This window comes from Gymnogyps californianus, chromosome 20 (assembly GCF_018139145.2).
Source record: "Gymnogyps californianus isolate 813 chromosome 20, ASM1813914v2, whole genome shotgun sequence".
Classification (NCBI taxonomy): domain Eukaryota; kingdom Metazoa; phylum Chordata; class Aves; order Accipitriformes; family Cathartidae; genus Gymnogyps; species Gymnogyps californianus.
In genome coordinates, this window is record NC_059490.1 from 4,912,819 (window position 1) to 4,932,704 (window position 19,886).

Here is a 19,886-nt window from a genome sequence, read left to right on the forward strand (position 1 = left end):
GTTAATAGCATTAGAATAAAATAGCACCGTTTTCTAATTTGAAAGTTAGCTGACTGTTTCTCGCCATCTATGTACATGTGATGTGGTGAAGATGTTTTATGCACGTCTGTTACAAAGAACATGTCAGAGCAGGGCACGCTCCAAGCTCTGTCTTCAGCAGACTGCTTACGTGAGGTGAGGTAACGGCGCAGGACGGCACGGGGACTGGAGAGCGATCCTGTGCTACTGCTGTGTGCTTGACAAAAGAATTGAAGATGGTTATTCTGATTTATGTAAAAGTTGTAAGAGCCTGAAAGATGCCCAGTGATAGAGTCGCAACAGGAGCTCCCAAAGCGAGCTGGAGGGTCGTTGCCAGGTACAATGTGGCCAGGCCACGAGCTCGCGGTGTCTCTGACTGACCCGAGGTCTGCGTGGCGGGAAGGAGAGCCGCAGCAGGGCCGGCGGTGTTCAACGCCAGAGCTCCCGTTCCCGGCATCTCCTGAAAAATTATCTTCCTCTCATCTAAATCTAACGTGGAGTCAATTTAATTTTGCCCCCCTGCCCCAGGATGGTCTTCAGTGTTTGTCCTGACCCAGCTAAGAAAGAGATCAGTGGTTCAGAAATGTCAGGCTCTATAAGGCTGGAGTCAGTTAGGAAAACTTGATATGCTTTGGGTCTTAAGAGTGCTTATTCAAATATTGCATTTCCAAATACAGTGTTCCTTTACAAATTTAAAATAACGTGTTTTAACTGCACAGTGTTAATAAGCAGCTGGGTAAGATATAATCTCCTCTGAACAGTAGCTTTTTCTTAACTTTTCTTATCTCTGCATTTCCTAAGACCATTTCACAGGACAAAGTGTGACTGTGCTGGCATTTTGCGCCTGCAGCTCTGAATCCTCTGTGAATCTGGCCCACAGTTTTTAGCGATCAGGCGGTGGCTGTGCTAGGGTTCATCATGTGCTGAGGTTTCAAAGCGGCTCATGGTCGTTAGGGTAATTAACTGTTGTATGCATCTTGCACAGGAAGAGGCTGGCTATGGATCTTTGCTTTAAATAACATTTAAAAGCAAGCCCTTGTGGTATTTCGGAAGGGGACTATGCATCAGGATTATTTCTTACTAATGTTTTTTCAGGCAGTTGTAAGCCAGCCAGAGGAGAAGTAGGAGAATTTCAGAACTTTCAGCAAAATTAGTAAGGTACTGAAAATGTGCAAGAAACATCATGGAATTTAACAGCTCAGTAGGAGTGTTTTAATTTTCTGTGGAAGCCCTGTGAGCAGTCTTCACTCAGGTGTTGTCAGCAGGCCTACAAACAGCACTAAAACCCCAAAGTGTTTTAAGTTTGGGGTTTGTTGGGATTTTTTTTTTTTACATCGCTGTTGCATTCCTGTGACTCTGAACATGAACGTCAGGGACTCAATAGAATATTAGGCATTGTAAAATAAAACAATAATAGCATCTTGAATCTCTGAGAGAGGAAGATACCATCTCCTCACTCAGTACCAGATCTTTCCCTGGGAAGCACCTTCTGGGTTTTAAATGCTGTACAATCGTAGCAATCGAATATGGTGTTTTTTATATATAGATGAATTGAAGCAAGTACACGAAATAACAACTGTGCCTATAAGCTAAGCTGTCATTTGTGATATTATTTCCTTATGCAACTCCTGGGAGAGCAGAGCTGCAGATACCGGCTCTGTGCTGTTGTGGACATGTCCCCAAAACCATCATTTTTTTTTGTTTGCTTTCTCACCGAGTAGCATGCTGTTGCACTTTGACAGTGTTGTCTATTGGCTTGCTTTTTTGGAGGTTAGTGGTGAATTTTTTTTCTGAAAATATTTTTGTGCATGTGTATTTTCTTTATAACAGACTTCAAAGAAAATTATTTAATAAAGATGTTTCTAAATAAATGTTTTGTCACGTGGCTCCTCACTTGAGCTTTTCTAGATGGTACCGTCTCCTCTGTCTGTCATACTCTCCTGTTATTCGCTTGTGCATACAAAACTCAATATTTACTTTCAGTCTTTCAAGTTTGTTTACCCAGGTTTCACTCCTGGGTTTGAGGACCTGTAATCTTATCCATTTTGAGCCCTCAGTGGCACTTGATGTCCATTTTGAGGTGTGTTAGGAATACATAGCTTAATTAAGTCACCTGAACTTGGTGTACCCTTTGCTTTGGATGCACAGAGAAGTGTTTTGATCCAGATAAAAGAAGCCTTCAGTATTGTACCACATACTATTGTTTTTGATTTATTTGTTTAAGCACTTTGTAAAAATTAACATGTATAAAAGATGGTGATTGCAAGAAGTTAAAATAGAGTATTTTTCTGGATTAAAGGGTGTTGCAGGCATTGTTGGAATGCCTTTGTAAGTCCCTGCGTACATCAGTCAGTGAGTTTTGACCTCGCCTTTTTTTTTTTTTTTTTTTTTTTTGAGTGCAGACTTCACTTCTTTTACCAGTTTGTGCTAGACTTCTCATGACACTTGGTGTTAATTGATATTTCAGGTAAGCAGTAATGGAAGACATCTGCTGTCTGGCAAGGTGCATGTCTTCAATAATAGTAGAATAGTGTAAATGAAAACGTGAGCTTCACAGCGTATCATTCTGGTTCACGCATATATAGAAATGTATTTCTGAGAAGCAGAAGTTGTTAACAAAAGATAATTTTTACTTAAGTGTATCTTAATTCAAGTATTTTTACCGTCTTGTAAAGAGTGGGAAAATGCTTTTGAGAAAAGTAGTTGACAGCTTACATCTAATTTAGCAGTATTGCAGATCAAGGAAGTTTGCCACAAAGATAGGAATAAGGTAAAAAATTTGAAGGTTAGGTTAAAATGATTGTAGATAACTTGATCTGTAGTTGCCATATATAGTCATACAAGAAAAAGTCTGCACAAATCCTCCAGACGTTTATGGACTTCTCTGATTCATCTGTCAGAGCCAAACAGCTCCAGCCAAGAGATAGGTAATTCGTTAAACTGCATTAAATTCCTAAATTGCTGTAGCCCAAAGGAGCAGTTCTGCCTTTTTAAGGGGGAAGAGTAGGAGGGAGTAGGCAGGGAGGATAGTGCATTATGAAGTCTCTACTTTTGGTAAGAGTTTCAAGAAGATGAGTAACATTCTAGAGCTCTTTAAAAAAAAACCACACACACACACAAAACTTGAATTAATTTCCGTTGCTATCATCAAAAGCTGGCTTTCTAAATTTAGCAGTTTCCTATAGACGCTCAGCTTATGCTAGCAACAGTAAAACTATTTTTCCTTAAGTGCAATTTGTCACCTCCCCTTCTAAGTTAGTAGAAGATAAGCTTGTATTAATTCTGTTGATTTATTATTATACAAGTATGTCTCATTTGAATCTGCTATTGAGTTCATTGTGATTCAGTGCTAGGCTCTCATGCCTTTACCGATGGGGAAAAAAGTGCACAGGAACGACAGACTGTGCGCTTGCTCTGTCTCTGTCTTTCTGTCTATCCTTTTTTAATCTTCAGTCCTCTGGGTTTCTTTTCCTGGTCTTTTTATCTCTTTCTCTCCCCGCGTGTGCCCCCCCCCATACTGGAACAGTTCACAGTTCAGCACATGAATTTGGGAATTAGTCCCAGCTGAGACTATATATTACAGTTGTGAGAAGATGCTGCTGCTGCTGCTCAAAAGCGCTTTATGTGGGTTTTTTTATTTCTTAAGTTCAACTAACAAACAGTAAACGTATTGAATAAGTCTGTAGTGAGATTTTGCTTTCTTTCATCTTGATGATTCATTTATATCTACTGTGTGCTACCAAAGCATATGCATTATAGGCCTGAGCGTGTTTCGGTAGGAATTTTGCCAGGAAGCGTAAAGGCAGCAAAAGTTTGTTTTCTCTGAATTGCTTCACTTACTGAAGCAACATGAAAAGATCTGTGCTGTATTTTTTTATTTAGGTCAGGAGGATGACAGTTATATTAATTTTGAGGTGTTTTTACCAGGTATGCTAAATTAGATGTAGTAAACTCTTTGGATCTTTATCCTGATGTTTTTGAGGTTGTCAATTTTTTTTTTTTCTTCGAATTTCTCATCTTTGTAGGAATCTGAAGTTATCACTTTAGCTGCATTAAAGGGCAATGCCTGCTAAAGGCATGGTAACTCGTGAGCCGTAGCAGGTGACTAGCCAGTGACTCCCTGCATAGAAGAGGTCGCAAAGAACATAAAGATAGCAAAGATGACAGTTGCAAGAGTTTTAGCAAATGTAGGACGTGGATTTGCAGGACAGCAGGCTTTTCGCTCTGGCCCTCATGAAACAACTTGTTTTCTGTAGGAGCAACTGGCTTTTGAATAAAACTGAACGGTCAGGATCAAGATTAAGTGAGCCAATCTTATAAAAAGATTATTAGAAGATTGCATAGTATTAGATTTTCTTGCATTGGAATCATAGAAAAAGGCTGACTATAATGATATAAATCAGTAAATACACCTGTGTTCTTACATGCAGGTATGTCAGAGTATGATTAATGCATGGTCTGTTCACAGCTATATTTTTAACCTGTATTTAAACGATAAGTAGGGAAAACGATTTTGCAATTTCTGATGTCTCGGCAATGCACAGACTGCCCCTCCTCGCACCCCCCCCCCTTTACATATGGTCTGTAAGTATTTGTGAGGATGAAGCCTGGTTCCTATTTAACACAGAATTATTCTTCTTGGAAACTTAACCTGATCTTAAAGCAAGATGCTTGTATTTTGGAAATCTTTCCACTCGACCAATAACAGGTTCTAAAACGTGAATTTTTTTTTAGTACTCTCACTTCTCCTAAATAAAACTGTACATTGAAATTAAAGATTTCTGAATGGTCCTACCCATCTTTTCCTTAAGACTGAGGAGAAATCCGAATCTCCTGAGCGCAGTGCTGCCAGACAGCACCCAGGTTTCTGATTTCATCATCCAAGAAGGCGAGACCGAGTGCTGAAGTAGGGTCACAGTGATTCAGACACAGCTCTGCTTGTGTGGAGAGAATATGGAAAATTACAGGCGCAATTATGGTTTCACATTAAATATTCTTCTTTTTAAATCCACCATGTGAAGCATTAGTCTGTGTTTGAACTGGTGTTGTTAATTGGACCACAGTACTTAGATGCATTTTCTGCAGAGTCATGGCCCATGTCATTAGCTTCTCATTAGACACATTAATTTTTTAAGACTCATAATAATTACCTTTTTTCAGAAGTTCCCCATTTTACACTGAAGAGAAACCTCTCTTCTGCAGGCTGTAATTGTGAATAATCAGGGAAGCATTGTGAACTCTTTCTCTATAGACTTTCAAAGTGGAAAATGAGAGTGCTGTAGTGGATGGAGAGAGATCCTGCAGGATGTGATTTGGGAGGAGTGTTAAGGATCTTTCTCACTGGAAACCTCAGTTGCAGGGGCAGAGAGCTTGTGGAATGACATGGAGTTTTTGGAGGGACAAAGCGGTTCTGGTTAAAGCTTGACAAACGTAGATGAGGCTGTTTATTGGGATTCACAACTAAGCAGTCAGTTTGCTTTCAGTTTTATTGGACAGATGTGCTCATCAAATAAAATCTGCAGGTACTTAACAAAGCTCAGTACCAAGTAATTATCTTTTCTAAATGCAAAGATACTGGCCTAAGCCCTAAGAGTGGCGATTCCTGGGTTTCGCTGACACGTGGTTATCCCGCTGGCAAGAACAGCGCACTTCAAAGATTCTGAAATATTTATTTGGCTAATCAAATGGTTTTTCATTACATAAATAAGTAGTTCTGCTGGCCTGGGATGATACAGACATGTGGTTTTTCCCACGACAAGGGTCTGTCATGGCATGTTTGGTGTCGCCTGCAGCCTTCAGCAGGGACTACAGGGTTTAACAAGAAAGCGGGACAAAGTGTTAGCAGGAGGAAAAATCTCCACGGGGCCATTAGCGGGTATGTAGCCTTTTAAATTAATATGTTTGTTAAAAATGATGCTTGATTTTCTGCGTGTATTGGTGAGCTGTTAAATAAGTCATCCTTTTTTTTCCCCACTGGAATTTTAGTGACCAGGCTTTCATTTCATTAGAATTAGCTCCTTCCAAAGCTCTACCTGAATCATTTTTGTTTGAATTAATTTTTTTGTTTCCTAGCAACTCTAGTTTTTAAGTTCTGAATTGTTTCTGTTCAATGTCTTTTCTAGCCAATGTTAACTTGCTGTTTTGGAAATGACGGCAAGGTTTTAACATGATTCTAAAAAGCATAGTTCACTAAATTTGTACAGTTAAAAAAAAATCTTTTTCTATTCTATATCGTGTATGTGTTTATATATATATACACATACATACGTATATATGGGTGCAACCGTTCTTCTTTCGCACAGTTGATTTTTTAAACAGTTGTGAAGGTAACCAGTCTGTTTATACGTTGCTGCATAGGCACAGAGTAAACTTGTTAGCTTTTTGTTTATTTTAACTTGGAAGAAGCTATAAGACGATTCCATTAAGACTCGCGCAAGTGAGTAGTTCCATTGAAAGTAAAGTGCCAGTCCCAGACCCAAGGCGACGTGGCAAGTAGACACCTTCACAGATGCTCCATTTTTCTCATGCCTGGGAAGAGCACGGTTTGCCTCCTCACCAGTGAAAGGGACCACAGGACCAGCCCCCACATGCTTGCTCACTCTAGACCTATTTCCCCGTGGCTTATTAGGACCCACATGGTCTACAGAGTTTGGTAGAAACAAGGATATTTCCACAAAGAAAGTCTTGAAACTCCTCTGTATGTCTGCTGTCGAGGCTCACTTCCTTCTGGGATTGTCATGTGGCTGCAATTTTGCAAAATGGTCTGAGGTGGTTAAGCAGCAAAAATTCTGTCTCTTTTCAAGGACTCTCTCTTAGCGTTTATTCTGTAGGCTGGTTATGCCCCGCTTCCTAACCTTTCTGAAGTGCAAGCTTCTCCCCCTGAATTACAATGCATGTGTTTTTGCTTAATATTCTACTTTAAGCTAAGGTCTGCTCTCACTAAATCAGCCTTTCACAAATGGAATATTTTTTCACTTCTTGCTGGGTGGGTCCATACACTGAAAAATAGGTCAAGAACAGTAATCTGAATCTACTGCTAATAAATAATTAAAGCTAATGGAATTTGCACACGATCTGTGAGCTGAAATATTTCAGAAAGTACTGTGGTGTACATTTTGCTACTGTAAATCAAGATTTTTTATTTATCATTGTGCTAGGTTGAAACATATCTATAAATGTAACTTAAAAAGATTTTTTTTGTACAGAGAAAATACTGGCATGTTAGTGAATTAAAATACCTAAAAATATCATAGAAAATTGATAACATCATGATTCATTCTTTAATGATTGGATTTCAAGTAAATACTTTAGCAGCCTTAAGCAATAAGAGGTTTTATATCTCATTAAATCATAGTGTAAATTGAGCAATAAATTGTTTGCTCATATGATTTAATTTGCCTTATATTTTAGGAATTAAATAAGTCATCTAAGCTACTGTGTAATACCTGTTTGGACAACTATCTGGGATTTCAGTTTCATATCTTTTAGAGCAAAGCAAAGTGGAGCTTGCTGGAACTAATCAAACATAAAGACTTAAATGTTTCACTTAGTACACCTCCAGTCACATGTGCCCAGGATCTCTGGTGGAAAAATTGCATATTCTGGATTTTTTCATAATTGTGGGTGCAAAGAAATAATATTTAAAACTTGTGTATTGGTGGGTGAGCATCTGATTGAGTGATCCCAACCTTTTCACCAATTTACCCATAGCAAGGTGAAGCATATATGCTTGCTGGCTTTCTCTAATTAACCAGCAGAACTGCTTACTACTAATTATAGGTAACTTGCTGATTTCTGTGTTTCACAGTGACAAGTTGTGTCCTTGAAGTTTATAATAATCAAACACACCTCGGAAGTTGATGCCAGCGTTCTTCCCAAATCCTTCATGCTTGGCTGCTTTTTACCTCTCCCCCTTTCAGCTATATTTATATGAAAGAGAAGCTCAACAACATTACCGAGATAATAGCTGTGTGGACAAAGTGTATGGAGCCCTGCCTGTGAGGGTACACAGATAAACATCCTCCCCATCGCAAGAAACAAATATCCGTCATACCAGCACGCTGCCTCTTGAAAGAGGGGCTTAAACCTGGCTGCCAGTTTTTGACACGAGAGTTCCTCTTGAGGCTGTGCTGTTTCTTCTTTACATGTTGATTGAGCTGACGAATATCTTCCCGCACAGTCAATATGTGTTGGGTTTTGTTCTGCGTTGGTTTTTTTCTTTCTTTTTTAAAATTTTTATAAGTTCTTATAAGAAAGTATCTGGATGTTCAGCCCTGCCAATTTTGAGGCAGGGCCACTTGTTAGTTCCTTATTACGTGTGGGCTAACAAGGAAGGAAATGCGAAAGGGTAAGATGGCAGGAAAGCCGTAGCATCTCGCTGGTGATAAGGCAGCTCAAAAATAGGTTGTGACAGCTGAACTAATGATGTCACCGATGCTGATACAAGTGGGCTGCTTCTCATTATCATTTCTCTGCCAGACATAGTGACATTCACCAGCCAATGCGTGTCTCGAGTAGACGATATATAGAACAAATCACAGGAAATGTGGCGCAGGAGGCATACGATAGGACATTTGCCTAGTTTTTTGTTTTGTTTTATTTTACAAGAGCACAATACTTCTGTAGATGATAAAGGTGTATAGGTCAAGCTTAGCCTTGCTGGACCACTTTATCAAACCAGGGTCATAGGACTCTTGTTGTGACATTTAGAGATAAGCATTTTGGAGGTAAATGAGATGGAGCAGTCTGCGAGGAGATCAGAAGGTGCTTGTGTAGCTTCAGACCTCAACTAAATTACAAATACAGTGTTGGTAGCCTGACCATTGATATGATGTCCTTTGTACTGTACACAGTGTATTAAGATAGCAATAAATAATGTAGTTTAGTTGTCAGAAAGATGCATTTGTTGCCCAGGTTTTTACCATAGATCTATTCTCGGTTTATTTTCCATAGAGTTATTTTTAATGAGAATGGAAAGGGAGTTAAAAATTATTTGGATTCAGATTTCATTGTGTAGCTACTTGATCAAAATATAAACTCGTTGCTTATACTCTTGTAAAGGGAAAATGCTATATTAGCTTTCAGCTATCACATTTGATTCAGATAATGATACAGCATCCTAATTCATAGTCTCTACTTCAGATATTGAGTTTGTCTGTGATAGAGCCTTTTTCAGAAAACTGCTCTACCCTGATAAATCATCGAGAGAGAGAGAGAGAGAGAGAGAGAGAATGCGCACGTTTGGATGGCATGGAAAAATAGGCAAATAATGTGATTGTATAGGAGTACTCGAGTATTTCAGTGCATTTGTGTTGATGAATTATCATTTGTTTTAATGTTCAGTTGCATGTACCCTTTTTAGCTGTTCTGCTTGATCACAATGATTTGCTAGCTGTATGCGAGTGCTGGAGTTGGTTGCTTTTCCTGTTTTGATCACAGCCAAGGCAGTAAAGGCCACTACACTTTAAACAGATAATAAATCATATGGTGTCCTTGCTAACCAACATTACAGATTCCCCCGGGTCTGAACTGAACGTCCTTCTTTCTGTTCAGTTTAGTGTAAAGAAGGTAAAATTCTATTTGATGTTAGTGTAATACTTTGAGACAAAGTCTGATGAGGAATTTTTCCAAACTGCCAAAAATAAATCTCACCAGCAGAGTTTTAGCTGGTGACTCGAGGCATATGTGTTCCTGACTTCTGTCTGTTTATTTTTACTTCCCTTTTGTTGTAAGCTGTCTAAAGTTTTGACGCTGTTTAGCCAAGGATGGAATTATAAAAGTAGCCTATAAACTCTTTCTAAAGGGGGGAGGAAGAGAGGGGAGGAAGCAAAAAATGGTGTGAAGAAGTGTTTATGCCTTTTGTTATGGTGTGTGCCATTTATCCACCTACCCACAAGGCATATTTGGTTGCATTTAAAATACTGGAGCAAATTCCTTGCAGTTACTTTTCTTAGACTGTTTGCTCTGTGAAGATAATGGAAGTGGGATGCTCTGTCTCTATTGTTCAGCTGTAACAGATTTCAAGTTATTGCTAAGATTTCAAGTTGTCAAAGCATTTTACCCTGTTAAACCATGTGCTCTAATGATCAACGTGTCCCAGGATTGCCCCAGATTGATTACTGTGGTATAACCAATTGCTTGCCAGTGGGACTGAATCACTTTGAGCTGCCTTCTCCTCTATCATGAAATGTTTTAAAAGCAGTTTTACCAACAACAAAAGCTGCTGTCTAAATCAAGCACAACACGTTTTCCCATTATGGCACAAATTTTGCTTGGTAACGCTTTGATTGCTGGGATGAGTGTTTAGCATCCTGAATTTGCTAAATGAAGGATGTGTGGGAATCAGATTTTGTACCTGAAAGCTTTTCTCCCTTTTTGACAGCTTGACCAACTGTTTTCTTGGATTTGGGATTCCCCTTCTATTCGTTTTTCCCACCCCTGCTTCTCTCCCTCTTCTCTCTGCTATAAACAACCAACAACAACATCTCTCATTATTAAAGATGAATATGAAGGGAAAGTCCTGACATAGTTTATATCATGAAATAAAAAGTGCTGCAAATCCTGTCTTTCAAAAGTTAGTACGTGTCAGACAATGCAGTTCAATAGCAGGCTCTTGGCTAGAGCTCGCCACGCACGCAGAGAGGAGCAGGGCTTACGTTCTCCTGTCTCCAGAGCTGGCTGCGCTTTACTTCACTGAATGCCATTGCGGTGCTTTGTCATCTGCCGAGTACCTGGGGTGATTTCTGACGCTTATGCCGTGTGCTTAGGCAGCGGGAATAATGCGCTGCTCTTGAGAGCTGTGCAAGCAAGAGACTTGGGGCTGGTCTGGAATTAGATCTCCTGTATTTCTGCTTTCAGTTTTGACATCAATTTGCTGGCTGGTGCCAAACTAGTCAGTAAATTCAGAGGCAATACCAGGGACAGAAGCCCTAAAACCGATGATTTCCTACCAGCTGAGATTTTTATTTCAAGAAATGTTGCTTTGCTTGGACGGTATAATTTTTCCTGATTTTATAAAGGGTGCCAGTATCGTGACTGTAAATCTAATGTCTCTGTTTGTAATTTCACTGTGCATTAAAACCTACCATGCCAGATTTTGTTCCTGAATGTGGGCATTTATTTTGCCATCGATGGTTATTGTTACTTTCCTCAATGTCATCATCATCAAGTTACAAAGAAAACATGTTCTAAAATGTGCCCAGCCCTCTGGTCTCCCAGATTAGTTGGGAAGTGGGAAAAGCTGCTCAACCTGGCTGTTTGCTTTGGTAGTGGCATAATTTCTAGACATTTGTGATATACAAAGACAGTATCTAACCTTCTTGGGTCCTAAAACAGACAGCAGAAATTATCAGGAAACTTTTAGGTGACTTGACTTGGTCTAAGAACAGAAGCGTTGTTTGGTTTGGTGCTGAAGAGGGAGCTTATAAAGCTGCGACATTATCCTTAACTTGATAGGGATTAGCTATATGTTAGTGCAATAACCATGTAAGAAGTGAAATTTGGCTGATCGTTTGTCTTTGATAGCTTCATTTGCGTTTGGCCCCCTAAGCCATTTCTCAGGGCGTGGGAGAACTCCTGATACTCCAACTCTCTGCATGACTTGTCAGTTAAATGACAAAAATCACTTCTCTCAAAAGCCTATTTTTCCTTCAGGAAAAACAGATTAAATCCAGGGCTGAGGGTGTTTTGGTGAGTGGTTTAATGTCCAATATGTTGCATGACTCTAGATGTAAAAGTAAATGTATTGGAAAAGAGAATTTCCCGACTTTTTAAGGTCACCTTTTCCGAAAGGACCAAGGCTTCAACGGACCCTTTTTATAGAGAGAAAATACTTCAACGACCTCTTTGTGACCTCTTGCATGAGGTTCAGGGTAGCTAAGGTGCTGGGAAGATTTCATGGTTACTTAAGCAGTTCATGACTGTCCCAGTTGTGAGCAGCATTCTCAGAGCATCACAGGACTCTCAGGTGGAGGGAATGTCCAGAGGCTGACTAGATCTCACCTGGCCCTAAAAATGGGTCTTTAGTAGCCACACTAGGTCTGGTCAGCTGTGCCTTGGACATCCCCAAGGATGGGAAATCCACCTTTTACCTAGGTAACCTGCATCAGTGCTGCCCTCCTAAATGATGCAGCATCATGTTATTGTTTTATACCTCTTACAGATTTCTTCCTAGCTGTAAGCGTAGTATGAAGTTGCTGCTTCTGCCTCATCAGTGGAATACCACAGCAAAAATAGGAATCCAGCTTCTTAGCTGTGCATGAATAATACAATGTCCTCTGCAAAGTTACAGGATTTTATTCTTCAGGCATGCACGTACTGAGAATTCTGAGAATTTGTAAGTGAATTAGACCCAAACCAGCTTAAAAGTGGAGCCACTGAGAATTTTATGCAAGACAGGTATAACTTTGTTGTCCTAAATTATCTTGGTTGCTAAGTAAAAATATGCTATAAACTTTTCGAGTGATTCTGTGGGCAGTATTTTAGTGAATTTTGTAGCAGTAAGTGTGTTGTAATTCGGAAGAAGAAATTTTGAGTTATACAGAAACCAACAAATAATACTGTCTTCTTCAATGTGGCTATCTCCAGTTCTCTGATGGCTCAAGTCAGAGCACTCTTGAGAAAATAATAAATAAAATAGACCTATTACAAAATGGCAACACTCTTAGTTGAAATGATGGTCCAAAGTCATCTTCCTTTAAGCCTAGCTTCCATTTGTGGAAATTTCTTTGGCGTAAGTTCAGAGGTGTAGCTGCTGTTTAGGTAGATAGAGGCATTTACTTCTAATCGCATTAGTGTTGCAGCTGAATTATGAGATTGAAGACGTTCAGTGCTTACCCAACATCGCTACGGTTTTGTTAATTAATACTGTTTGCAACAGATACAGGTGTATGTCAAACTGGAAATGCAGACTTTTTCAAATTAATTCTAGGTGTACTTTTATTTTAATCAAAGTTCCCATAAAATGTGATCAGAATTTAAGTAGTATTTCAGAACTGAAAATAGTATTAGGACAAACGTGACAATTACTTGTCCTTTCAGATTTTTCTGATGAAATATCTTGCTTCTGTCTTCTAGGACCTGCGCAAACAGGTAGCTCCATTACTGAAGAGTTTCCAGGGAGAGGTAAGAGCTTATGCTTCTCATAGTGCTTTCAATATTGCTTCACATGAGTCTGGTGTGCTGGCAGTCTTTCAGCGTGGCCGGGTGGGTACAGAGCCCTTGAGCAGAGAACATGGCAGGGGTTCAGCCCTTCCGCATTTTGCTGTGTGCAGGATATGTGTGTGATATGCGGGATTTGTGCTGGACAAGCTAAACGAGTCAAATCACTTTGCATTCAGCATACCTGAGCATAAGCTTACCGTTGCAGTGACTCAGGTGGCACATGCTAACTCGCTATGCCTCAGTGACTTGATGGTTTGAACGCTTAATGAATGCAATGTAATGTACGTATACAAAAATATGAAGATACTACAAATAGTTTTCACTGTCAACCTTTTCAGCTGTAAAACATTGTATTCTAGAGGGCTTGATGGAAAACCTTAGGTTGGCAGGTGTTTGTTGGAAAACCAACAGAAAGCGTTAACAGCTCTGGTGCTGGCTCTTACTTTGATTTCTCTTCACACCGCTCCGCTAAGAAACACATGATTAGAGTGATCACAAGTTTAAAAGCCAACTGTTGTTATTTTGGAGAATTTCTATAGGAAAAGGCAGCTGGGCCAATTACAGAGTTTTACATTTTAGCTGTGGACAGCACTGAAGCGCTCACTTCATGTGAGTGCTTAGGCCAGATGGGAGCTGTTGTACTGCCTCTAGGAAAATGTCGTGTATGAAGTTTGCGAATTATATTTCTCCTTATGAAGATCAGTGCCTGCGTAGGGTGGTAGATTTAGGTTATAGCTTGCACTCTGTTACACGTTGTAGAGCTCTGCTCTTAAAGTTAGCTGTGTTAAAGCAGCAACACTTTTTACTTTCTCAATCTATAAGTTGTTGGCTGATTTTATATTGTTGCTGTTCCCATCAGAGCACAGAGAAATTCAGGAGCGTGTTTTCAGAAGTCTGCATAGGGAATTAAGTACACAACTCCCGTTATCTCTAATGAGGGTTGCATTTCTGATTACTTGTACATCCTACTAAATATGTATCCCAAATAGGCAAGAATTCCTCATCTAAAAAGCAGTATGATATTTTTTATTTTACAACCCAATTTCCCAAGTATTGCTAGAAATAAATAAATAAACAGGACAACTTTGTCCTTGATATATCTAATAGTAATTTGTGAGAACAAAGAATGACTTGTGTGAGTCTGTTTGCCAATGGAAATTTACACTTTAAAATTGCTCCGAGTGGATTGCAGTGCTCTTAAAACCTTTTCACTTTAGTTTCAAGCTTGCAATGCACTGAGTGAAAAGTGTATGTGTGCTTTCAGCACTGTTCTTTAATGAAGGGAATGTCTGAGGATCAAGTAAGAATCATAAATCCAGATTTGGCTACAGTGAAGGAAGATTCTCCCATTAGATCTTGCCTGTTGGAGACCGCTCACTGTTACCTTGGTATGGCTCATACGCACTCCTGTAGTTTTGCTTCACTAATGTAAAAGTCAAGTTTACGTTGGTATAAATTCAGCCTCACAAATTACAAGAGTAAAATTTGTTGGTAGAAATCCCCTCTTACGTAAATGAAGCACAAATACGTTACAAGATTGTGCTGCTGAATCTCTGAGCCGGTGATTCCAGTCTCCCTAATCTATACAGGGTTTTAGAAACCTAAAAAACCTGAACTAATCATGATTGACTACATAAATGTAGAACATTAAACTGTGAATTGTGGTATTTGATTATAGATGTAATTACTGTATCTTGTTTTGGAGACAAAACAAAATACCAAGAATATTAGCCTGTTCTGTTGAGTTATATTTTATTGTTCAGTATATAGATTTGGTCTCTGTTTATTGTTAAGGCTGACTTTCTGAAAGATCATGAGATGAATGCTCCAGGTGTCTCAAGAACAAATTGTGTTAAGCGTATAGGCTTTTCTCCATTTCAAATCCACTGGAGATGCCTCGACTTACTCTCCCCCGAGATGGCTTGGCAAGCAGTATTGCTGGGGGCAGGACACCCACCCCACGAGCTCTGTAGGATTGCTTTGCAGTAGCATGAGTGTTACCTGTTAGGTGATATTTAATGTCCTGGGAGGAGGAGGCAGAGGGACCTTTTGGTCACACAGTACGTGTACTTTGGGACGTGAGCAGGGAGGAGGAAGCAGGAATAGGGAGTGATCCGTTCATAATAGGGTTCCCTGCTTCCACTACATAGACTTCAGTTTTCAGCCCCAGACTAGGATTTTGGTTTTTTTTAAAACCAATGGAGTAAATAAATAAAACAGAGGTAAGCGGAGAAGTAGTGAAAATAGATGTTTTCTAGAGTCCCTTCTGCTGGAGAGCAAGTGCCCTTGAGCAGCAGGTAGGGAATGCTGTAGGAGTGCTCTGGTTCACACCTCTGTAGGCATTGTGGATGGTATTACTGAACTTTGGAGCACCACCTTCTTCTCACCGGTTGCTCATACAGAAGCTAGGAAAAAAGGTTCTTGCATGAAGCAGCTTCTCTGTTTACCATGTGGGAGAGTCTCTACCACGTTTTTGCCTCTGATTCCTGTCTCCGCCCCTCCTGCTATTGCCCCATCCTTTTCTTGATCTCTAGTTGAGAGAACTAGGTAGGTGCTTTTAGCATGTCCAAGCAATAATAAATTACGATTCCACCTCAGAAGGGAAGCGGGCTTTTGCAGATCCCATGTGGAGTGACTGTGTTCCACAGGGCTCTGGGCACTAGGGAGGTGCAGACAATCAGAAGGGACAGACAGCTCCCTAACGAGCAAAGGTGTTTAAGTAGCTTGACACGGACATTGTTGTGTTCCTGCCTATCTAAGGGCTGGCTCCCCACCTCCTGCCTTGCCTCAGCACTTCTGCTAGTGTGATCCCATGGCGAGCACAAAGTTTTCTGTTTTTTCCCCTTTTTGCTGGCTTAGTTTTCTGCCAGGTTGGTTCACTGAAGCAGCTCACTGCAGGCGCCTGCGGGGCAGGAGAGAGGCCAGGAGAGCAAAGCCAAGGGCAGGAGGAGTGCAAATGTGCCAGCTGAGGTTGACTTAAACTGTCCTTGAACTGTACCCTCAGTGAGCCTGACGTGACTTGGAGAGAGGTGAACTTAAGCTCACGTATTTAAATATCCTCCCAAGCATGCTTTATGGGACATCTGCTTGTAAACCTGTGGCTAGTTGACTTTTTTAAATAAATCCACAGGTCACTTTAGCCAATTTTTCTTTTCAGTTTAGGCATAGATATTGATACCCCCCCCAACCCCCCACCCCCAGTATAATATGAATTTATAGATAATCCCCTCTGAACCGGAACATTCTGTATTCTGTAGATATTTATCTCGTTCATTCAGATGAAAACTGTTCCAGTTATCAAATATGCGGTTTCCATTAGTAGTTGGAAATAACTTTTTTTGTATAGATCTCGGTGCTTTAAGTAACTGGATTTTTTATGATGACAGTTAAAGTAAAAACATTATAAAATGGAATTTAGCATACTACAAATTTTAAAATGCATTCCTAGTTCAATGTGAGACCTTATTAATTCATCACTGTACTATAGTTTTATTATAGTACTTTTTCCTTATTTAGGATTTTAATGGAAATTTGAATGCAGGTTTTTTTTAAATTAACAGAATGTTGTCTCTGATTCAAAGCAGATGGTATTGTTCTTTTGATGTTTGTGGGTAGCTTCTAGTTTTTCTGGAAGATTTAAGGCCTGGATGGTGTAAATAGGCTTGTGAGCAAGACAGAAGTCATTAATTTAAGAGGTGTAAAATTCCTGTCGTTTCTAGCTTAAATCTCTTTTTTTTTTTTTCTTACCATTTACCTGAGGATGCAACTTATTAATGGTTTGCTCACCATATGCTGGGCTAAATACAGGACAGAATCAGAAAAGGCTAAAGAGCTTTATGACTCAATCATAAAATGATTATATATCATTTGCAAGTTGGCAAGGCACTCCTTCAAGCAACCATCTCAGTAAGCTGTGTTCCGAGTAGATCATTGTGTGTTACCATGTTTACATCAGTGGATGGATATTTGTACATGAAATCTTAAAAAAAAAGTAAAAAAAAAAGTAAAAAAATTAAAAAATTATGTTCTTGGGCTATGTTAATTTACAGAACTAGAGTTGTGGTATGGAAATCTAATGTTGGAATCCGTATTTGTGAAGTCATCAAATAGATATTTTAAGGCTGGGAAAGGATTTCCTGAGGTCATTAGCATTCTTTTCATGTGGCATAACAGTACTGTCCAACAGTAATGCAGTAATCCCTCATTTGGAGAACCCTTTAAGGCACATACTCCAAAACAACACACTGGACTTTATTTCTGTGAAAACCATTTCTTATATTCTTCTCACAAAGCAAGTACTTTTAAGGGTATTGCCGTTCTGATGAGACCACTCTGGCTCCCCACTTAGCTGAATTGCTCTTTAAACTATTAATTTGGTCAGTCGAGTAATTTAATAATTTTCCATATGCAGACAACAGAAGCTGAAAATCAGTTTGGTGTGCTGGAACTACTAATCATGCCTTTGAAGGAGTACTCTAATAATGTGTGTGCCTAAACAACTTCAGACCTACTTTCCTTCTGCATTTTGAAGGAGTATTCCTGAGCTGATACTAATTTTTTTTTTTACCCCCTTTAATTTCCTTATGTTAAAATTACAAACCTAATTAATACAATTTCTTTCCTGTAGGTTCGCTCCATGATGGCTCAATTAGAGTAGCAGTAGAACTGTGGTTCAATATTCAGGCCAGCTTCATAATTGAAAACACATTTTCTTCTCAAAAGCTGCAGCTGGTTTGGTTCTGCTCATGCAGAAAAGGATATAACCTTGCATAACATAGGAAATGAACGGTTGAGAGAGAAGCCAAATTCAATTTCAGTCAGATATTTTGAGGATAAGTCCATGATCTATGGAAGCAAGGGAATGAAAAGTGTGTGTATGTGGAAAGCAGCGTATTCAGCACTCTATTAATCACGGCTAGCCTGGGTGCTGTTGTGTGCTGTTGCGTTAGCACTGATTCTAGTACAGAGGCTGGAGAGCAGCCAAGCACTCCAGAAGTTAACCTCTTAAAGACCCTGAGCTGCTTTCTGTTGAATAAATGTAATTTTGTGGTCAGAAATAAATGCTTGTGATGTAGCAGGAGCTTTGAAAACAACAGCGTGGCAAAGCTATTACAAATTGCTCTGTGTTGGGGAAGTCAACAGCATACATCAAAATTCAGAGCTCACGTCGCGCTGATTTAGGCCCAGAGCTTTCCTGCTTTTCAATGAAAGTCCCGTTAAACCACTCCGTGTAACAAAATGGAGTAAATCTAATATTTTTGGCGGGTAATTGTTTTCTTTTAACGTCCACTCCACGGGGCGTGGGTGGTGGGTAATTTCCTTTGTATAACAGGAGCATGGGGACAGTTTTGTGCTTCGTCTCGATTCTGCTTCCCGATGCTAGCGGGGAAGGGAGAGAGGCGCACAGCGTGCTTTTGGGGTAACGGCAGCTCAGCAGTGTTTCATTTCTTTGTTTACACAAGTGTGTAAATGATTATTTATTTATTTTTGGCTGGCTTGATTGCAGTTTAAACAACATCTTTCCTGAGGAAGATGATTTAAATATACTTCAGCGTCTCTAAGGCAGATGTGCTCTCCTTGATGAGCATGTAGGATGTCTGCTGCTGGCATTGGGCTGCAGGGTCGAAAACATCCCCAAGAGAAGAGACACTTAACTCCAGGCTGATGGACAGAACTGTAGAAACTCTCAAATACAGTCAGAGCCTCTCCTATACGTACCTCTTTCTCCTTCCCATATTGATACCTTCCTGGGACAAACCTCAGCTATTGGGATAACAGGCAAGGTCCCAAACCTAACAGATACCACCAGAAGCAAGCAATAGGCACCGTGCACCTTTCTGAAGCTTTTGCAGGTTCATCTCCATCCCATCCAGTGTGCAGGCAAGTTGCACTGAGACAGCAGTTACTACTAGGGTAACTTTGGGGAGGATCAGCCCAAATCCTCTTATTTTTATATAATTGACAAAGTGCTGAAATTTCTGTTGGCAGCTGGTGGGCTGTCTATATTAAGGCCTGCTATGCCGCTGCCATGCATTTGGGTGAAATGCTAACAGTGGTGGGAAACTATTTATGCAAAATTCAGACAGGCAGCACTGTTTCAGTTCGCAGTGTCAGGAGTATCTTCTCATCCTTTTAAAAAAAGAGAGCTTGAAGTCTGCTGGAAGGAATGGGGATGGGAGGGCTGTGCCAGGCGCGGTATTCTGCCGAGTATCATTATAATCCAGTCCCTGTTTCTCCAAATACAGAATTATTTCTGTATTTATTGCAAAATTACTATGAAGCTTTGTACAAGCCAGTGTCTGGTCTTGCTTTGTTGTCATAATGAAGCAAGAGGGTAAGCTCAGTATAAACTATTAGCGAAAGGTTACATTTCGGTATGTATGTGCAGGTGGATTTTGCACAAAGGCAGTTAATGAGCTCATTCTTGCAAGGATTCCTCTGCCCTCATTTTTTAAAGTACATAAACAAAAGTTTGGATCATCCATACGGGAGAAAAGTGATTGTGGGTTCTAGGTCACTGTTCACAGAGGCAGGAGGAGAGGCTGACAGGCAGGTGAAAGCACCCACTCACTCGACTGTGTAGCTCCTTCTCCTGCTGGGAAGCTGGAGGTGATGTCGAGTAGCGCAGGCTGCTCTGCCCTGGCAGGAGCACTGCTTTCTCTCCTTCCTCCCCTGGCCCACTTTGCCACACCAAGCATGGCTGGGCT

At 40.1% G+C, this 19,886-nt stretch overlaps 1 protein-coding gene across 6 annotated transcripts in view; it reads left to right on the top strand.

Annotated features, from left to right (window-relative positions):
• Positions 1–19,886, top strand: part of CUX1 (cut like homeobox 1) — a 284,502-nt gene that overhangs the window by 100,213 nt on the left and 164,403 nt on the right. For 5 of the 6 annotated variants that reach the window (XM_050909117.1, XM_050909118.1, XM_050909122.1 and 2 more), the window contains one exon: positions 13,093–13,140. The exons of the other annotated variant lie outside the window; for it this stretch is intronic. In XM_050909117.1, coding sequence (XP_050765074.1) covers positions 13,093–13,140 — 48 coding nt within the window. The remainder of the gene's footprint in view (positions 1–13,092; positions 13,141–19,886) is intronic. 6 annotated transcript variants of the gene reach the window in all.